The sequence below is a fragment of the Lactuca serriola genome, chromosome 6, assembly GCF_051521515.1.
Source record: "Lactuca serriola cultivar US96UC23 chromosome 6, Lser_US96UC23_V15, whole genome shotgun sequence".
Classification (NCBI taxonomy): Eukaryota; Viridiplantae; Streptophyta; class Magnoliopsida; order Asterales; family Asteraceae; genus Lactuca; species Lactuca serriola.
The window spans coordinates 49,602,429-49,607,856 of record NC_136413.1 but is presented as its reverse complement, the minus strand read 5'-3'; the positions used below and the strand labels follow the sequence as shown (position 1 = coordinate 49,607,856).

General features: G+C 35.0%; 1 protein-coding gene across 1 annotated transcript; it reads left to right on the top strand.

Annotated features, from left to right (window-relative positions):
• Positions 1 to 233: 233 nt before the first annotated feature.
• Positions 234 to 2,313, top strand: LOC145059740 (uncharacterized). Its single transcript, XM_079007537.1, has 4 exons — positions 234 to 1,182; positions 1,279 to 1,401; positions 1,534 to 2,053; positions 2,121 to 2,313. The coding sequence occupies exons 1-4, from the start codon at positions 234 to 236 to the stop codon at positions 2,311 to 2,313; spliced, it is 1,785 nt and encodes a 594-aa protein (XP_078863663.1).
• Positions 2,314 to 5,428: the final 3,115 nt, after the last annotated feature.

Here is a 5,428-nt window from a genome sequence, read left to right as displayed (position 1 = left end):
TTAAGCATCATTTTTACAAGTCAGGTTTTGGTAAGGAATATTGGTGTTGGGATAAACATGGCAAAACATTTTTTGATGATGACAATACGTCTGTAGGGGTGGATGATTACAACACAAATTCGAATGAAGGAGAATGTGTTTATAGAGAAATGGTCATAGATGCAATTGGTGCTGATTTTAATACTGGTAATCCTGAGGAGGAGCCAAATGCACTAGATAAATAATTCTTTGATATGCTAGACGAAGCCGATAAAGAGTTGTGGTCTGGATGTAAAAAAGTCACACAACTATCTATCGTAGCTAGACTATCGAATATAAAATTAGAGTATCATATACCTGAAAAAATTTACGATGCTATCTGCCATGTGATAAATGATGTGTTACCGGAGGAGAATAGTATGGTAGGTAGTTTATACGAGAGCAAAAAGTTAATACAAGTACTAGGTTTGCCTGAGGAGATGATTGAGTGTTGTAGGTTTGGATGTATGATATATTGGAGGGGAGACAAAGATCTTTATCGGAGCAAATTATGCAATGCAGATAGGTACAAACGGTCAAAAAATTTGGCCAGATGTTCTCGCGTATCCTATAAGAGAATACATTACTTTCCATTGACTCCAAGGTTGAAGAGACTGTATGCTTCACAAGCCACAACCGCTTCCATGCGATGGCACTCAGAGGATCATGGACATGATGCTGGAGTAATGTGTCATCCATCCGATTCAGGAGCTTGGAAGCACTTTGACAAAATCCATCCTACATTTGCAGCAGAAATACATAATGTTAGATTAGGCCTAAGTACAGATGGGTTTGCACCACACGGAGAATTTGGAAAACAATATTCATCTTGGCCTATTATTATAACATCTTATAATTTGCCACTATCTATGTGTATGAAAGAGCCTTACATGTTTTTGACCGCACTTGTGCCAGGACCTTCAAACCCTAAGCATAAAATAGATGTATTTTTGCAACCAATAGTTGCAAAATTGGAGCAGTTATTGGAAGAAGGCGTAGTAACATATGATATATCTTTAAAACAAAATTCCCATTTACGAGTAGCTTTAATGTGGACAATAAGTGATTTTCCAACACATGCAATGTTGTCAGGATGGTCTACAACAGGTAAACTATCATGTCCACATTGTGGGAAACATACAAAAGCATTCAGACTGAAGAATGGTAATAAGATGTCATGGTTTGACTGCCATAAAATATTTCTATAGGTAAATTACCCATATAGAAAGGATAAAAATAAGTTCAATATGAATCATGAAGTGACAGAAGATCCTCCTCCAAGTAAGAATGGTGAACAAACTTTAAGGGAAATTGAACAATTCGGTTTGGTAAAAGTGACCAAACTAAATGCTAATGATGTAAACAAAGCATGTGGCGATCATGGTTAGAACAAGAAAAGCATATTTTGGGATTTACCATATTGGAAAACTTACCTCATTAGACATAATCTTGATGTTATGCATATTGTGAAAAATGCATTTGAGAAATTTTTTTACACTGTAATTAATGTCAAAGCGAAGATGAAGGACAATGTAGCAACGAGAAGAGATCTGAAACTATATTGTAGGAAGAGAAGAGGAGTAGAAGATGATCAAAGAGCGTACTATGCTCTAGACAAGAATCAAAAGAAAGCCATATGCGAGTGGGTGGAGAAATTGCATTTCCCTGATGGTTATGTTTCTAATTTGGGGATGTGTGTTAATTTAACCAGGTGTAGGTTGATCGGAATGAAAAGCCACGATTGTCATGTTTTTATGCAAAGATTGATGCCAATAGCATTTCGTGAGAAGTTGACAGAACATGTGTGGGAAGCATTAACAGAGTTGAGTCTTTTCTTCAAAACATTAACATCAATATCAATCACTACAAAAGACATGGAAAGGATTGAAGCGGAGATCCCAATAATTCTATGTAAATTAGAGACCATCTTTGTCCCTAGTATTTTTAACTCCATGGAACATTTACAAGTACACTTGCCATATGAAGCGAAGATAGCCGGTTCCGTCCCATATCGGGGGATGTATCTATTTGAAAGGTTTGTATGTTACATCAAAATGTATGTTGCTATTTTTGTAAGCTAATTTAAATATTTTTTACTGTAGATATCTAAATCAATTGAAAAAAGATGTGAACAATATAGCTCAAGTGGGAGAATTCGTTGTTAACGCTTACTTTCTTCGTGAAGCATCAATATATTGCTCTCATTATTTCAATACTGGTGTCCCCACACGTAATAGAAAGTTGTCTCGAAATGATGATAGAGGAGGAGATGAGCAACCTGATGATGTTGTCTGATGAGCAATTGCATGCTGTCCAAACTTACTTACTCCATAACGAAGATAAGATCAAACATTACATCAGGTAAGTAACATAGACTTCACTTTTAATTATAATTAATAATCATTTGTAATGATCTGAGTAACCTTTACATGCATGATTTTGTTTATTATATCATAGCTAGTAACTTTAAAAATGTTATTTAAATGGTAATACATAATATTCGAAGAATATTTGAATGAACTTATTGGGGATGTCGATGAATAGGAGCTTGCAGCTGAAGTTGAGAAGAACTTTGTAGTATGGTTTCAAAACTATGTGGGTTTTAATTTTATATTTTTTAATTTTATTATTTTTGTTATGGTTATAATTAAGTAGGATCCGGATAAACAACAAGTATATATCTGACCTTTCGAAAATGCCATTCAAAATAGTGAAATTATATAGTGTATACTTTGTCAATGGTTACAAGTTTCACAAACAAGCTCATGGTCTGAACAAATAAACAATCAATACCGGATTGTGCGTTAGTAGCCAAGGAGGTGATTATTATGGTAAGGTAGAGGAAATTTTAGAAGTCGAGTACCCTGGTTACCCAATTAAAACCACAGTTTTGTTTAAAATGTCGTTGGTACGATCCAACACCTAACATAGAGTTAAGGTTCACAAACAATATAACTTGGTTTATATAAATGTCAAAAGAAAATATAACAAGTTCGAGCCGTTTGTTTTAGCCATGCAAGCGACTCAGGTATGTTAAATTACTTACCCAAGTTTGAAAACAAACAACTCGGATTGGTGGGCTGTATTTAAAATTAAACCTCATGGATGGACTGATGTACGTGAAAATTATCCTTAGAAAGACGTTGCTTTCCAAGAATATGAAGTTGAAACAAATGAAATTATTATACCAACTATAATCGACACAGACAATTATGATGATCACGACATGTCAAGCAGTAGTTCAGATAATGAAAATAACATTAATGAAGAAGGTGAAATTCATGAGGACGACAATGATGGTATTCCTGATAGCGAGGGTAGTTATGAGTATTGTACATCGAGCAATGAAGAACAAGAAGAGAAAGAAGATATTGATTGGATGTTTTTGTTTCTTTATAGAAGGATGTTTATATTGTCTAATTTTTAGTTTTTTGCATGCCAATTGGTAAATGTGATGTTATGTATTAGTGCCCTTCATGAGAATTAAATAAAATGAAATTTTATCATTTATTGGTACATTGAAAGCATTTAGTAAAAGGGGACATGTGTTTTTGAGATATTTGTATGTACAATATTTTCATTAAATATCAAATTAAGTAATCATTTATGTTATAATCCAGTTTTTTTACATTGAAAAGGTGAAAAATTATTCAATATAACATAAACATAATTACTTAACAAAAAATTAATTCCTAGTAGAATTAGTAACAAAAGTTGCAACATAATATTGCTCAATACTAAAAATTCCACGAGTTTTCTTGTCGTTGCAAATTTCCATAGCTAAATATCTATGAGTTTAAACTACTCCTTATCAAAGTTGCTATGGAATATAATTTCGTAACAAGTGTCGTCACAAATTAGCTAGGCTTTTTGTTCCATACCAAAACAAGCAAAGGAAATCAAATTCCATAGCAGAATTCCCTAGCAAATACCTACGAATGGTACTTCCATAGCAAAGCAACTATGGAATTGGTTTTCGTTGAAAAAGTCATTTGCATAGTAACGACGATAATTAATTCCATTGCAACAGTACAATAGAAAGTGATTTCGTAACAAATTGCGTTGCAAATTTGCTACAAATGTTATTTCCATAGAAATATCGGTAGCATAATACCAACAAATATGGAGTCGGTAGCATTTTCCCTAGCAAGTACCATGATCGCTACCAGAAACAAATTATGTAGACAATGTGGTAGCAACCTTGCTATGGAACGACATTCCATAGCACGATACATTGCAGATTAACAACGAAAATACGTTCCATAGCGACCTTCCTTAGCAAAATCGTGTTTTTCTTGTAGTGAACATAATATAAACATTCTCAAATCATGAGAGTATTCAAGTCAATGCGGTAAAATAAACTTCGCGGGATGTAGTGCGATCGAGTCGAGCTCTTCCTTTGGAAAAACAGAAGTACGTGAAGCATGTAAACACAAAACCGTAAGCATAAAGCTTAGTGAGTTCCCTCAAAATACCACATACCATACAAGTATAGGTTTAACCTATCATACAAGCTATTGGGCCTAACCCATCTATCTAGGGCCTAACCCATCTATCTGGGCCTAACCCACATACCTAGGCCTAGCCCACATACCACATGCAAGTGTCACACAAACATCTAACATAACAATAATAATCCATGATTCGGCATTGGTGCCTCAACCCACTAAACATTAAGAGGAGACTCACCATAATCACGAGATCAACTAACAACAACTTGCAACCATACAACCGTTTCTAAAACTCACTAATCAAATCATACAAGGTCCAACCTTAGACTAAAACCCTGAATCCAGCCATGGATCCTATAAAGGTCAACCCAGGTCAACAAGTCAACAGTCAACATCCCAAAATCAAACCTCACGTCGTGACCAAGCCTTGGTCATGTCGTGAGAGCCCATCCAATCTGATTCCAATGACTCGCTCCTCACTCAGACAACTCAGTAACTCGGTTTCTTCGTGCTCACATCGTGAGACCTCATGTCTCACGTTGTGAGGACGTCCTAAAGCTAAAAATCAAGATAAAAAATGTGTAATCCATTCAATCATCAACCCTAATTTTCATAGAGGCTTAAGGGGAGTTCCAAGGTCGATAAAAATCATTACTTGATGGACATGCTTGCCCCATACATGTCCTAAACCCATCTTTGATCAAATAACAAGAAATTTTCCCAAATCCATACAAATTCATAAATCACAACTAAACTTCAGATCAAAAAAATGAGATGCTTAAAGGACCTTTAGAGATCATAAGGTTACCAACTTAATGGATCTCCTCCATGCAAACTTCAACAATCATGAAGGAAAAGGGACAAGAACCTAGATCTGGTAATTTAAACTCATAAAGGTTTAATCTTGGACACTTACAAAGGTCCAAAATGTGCACAAGATGATGATGATGAAGCTTCCT

Coding starts and splice junctions, on each gene's coding strand:
- LOC145059740 (XM_079007537.1), top strand. CDS start 234: ATGCTAGACGAAGCCGATAAAGAGTTGTGGTCTGGATGTAAAAAAGTC. Junction 1,402..1,533: donor CAAAGCATGTGGCGATCATG/GTTAGAACAAGA, acceptor TTAATGTCAAAG/CGAAGATGAAGGACAATGTA. Junction 2,054..2,120: donor GGGATGTATCTATTTGAAAG/GTTTGTATGTTA, acceptor TTTTTACTGTAG/ATATCTAAATCAATTGAAAA.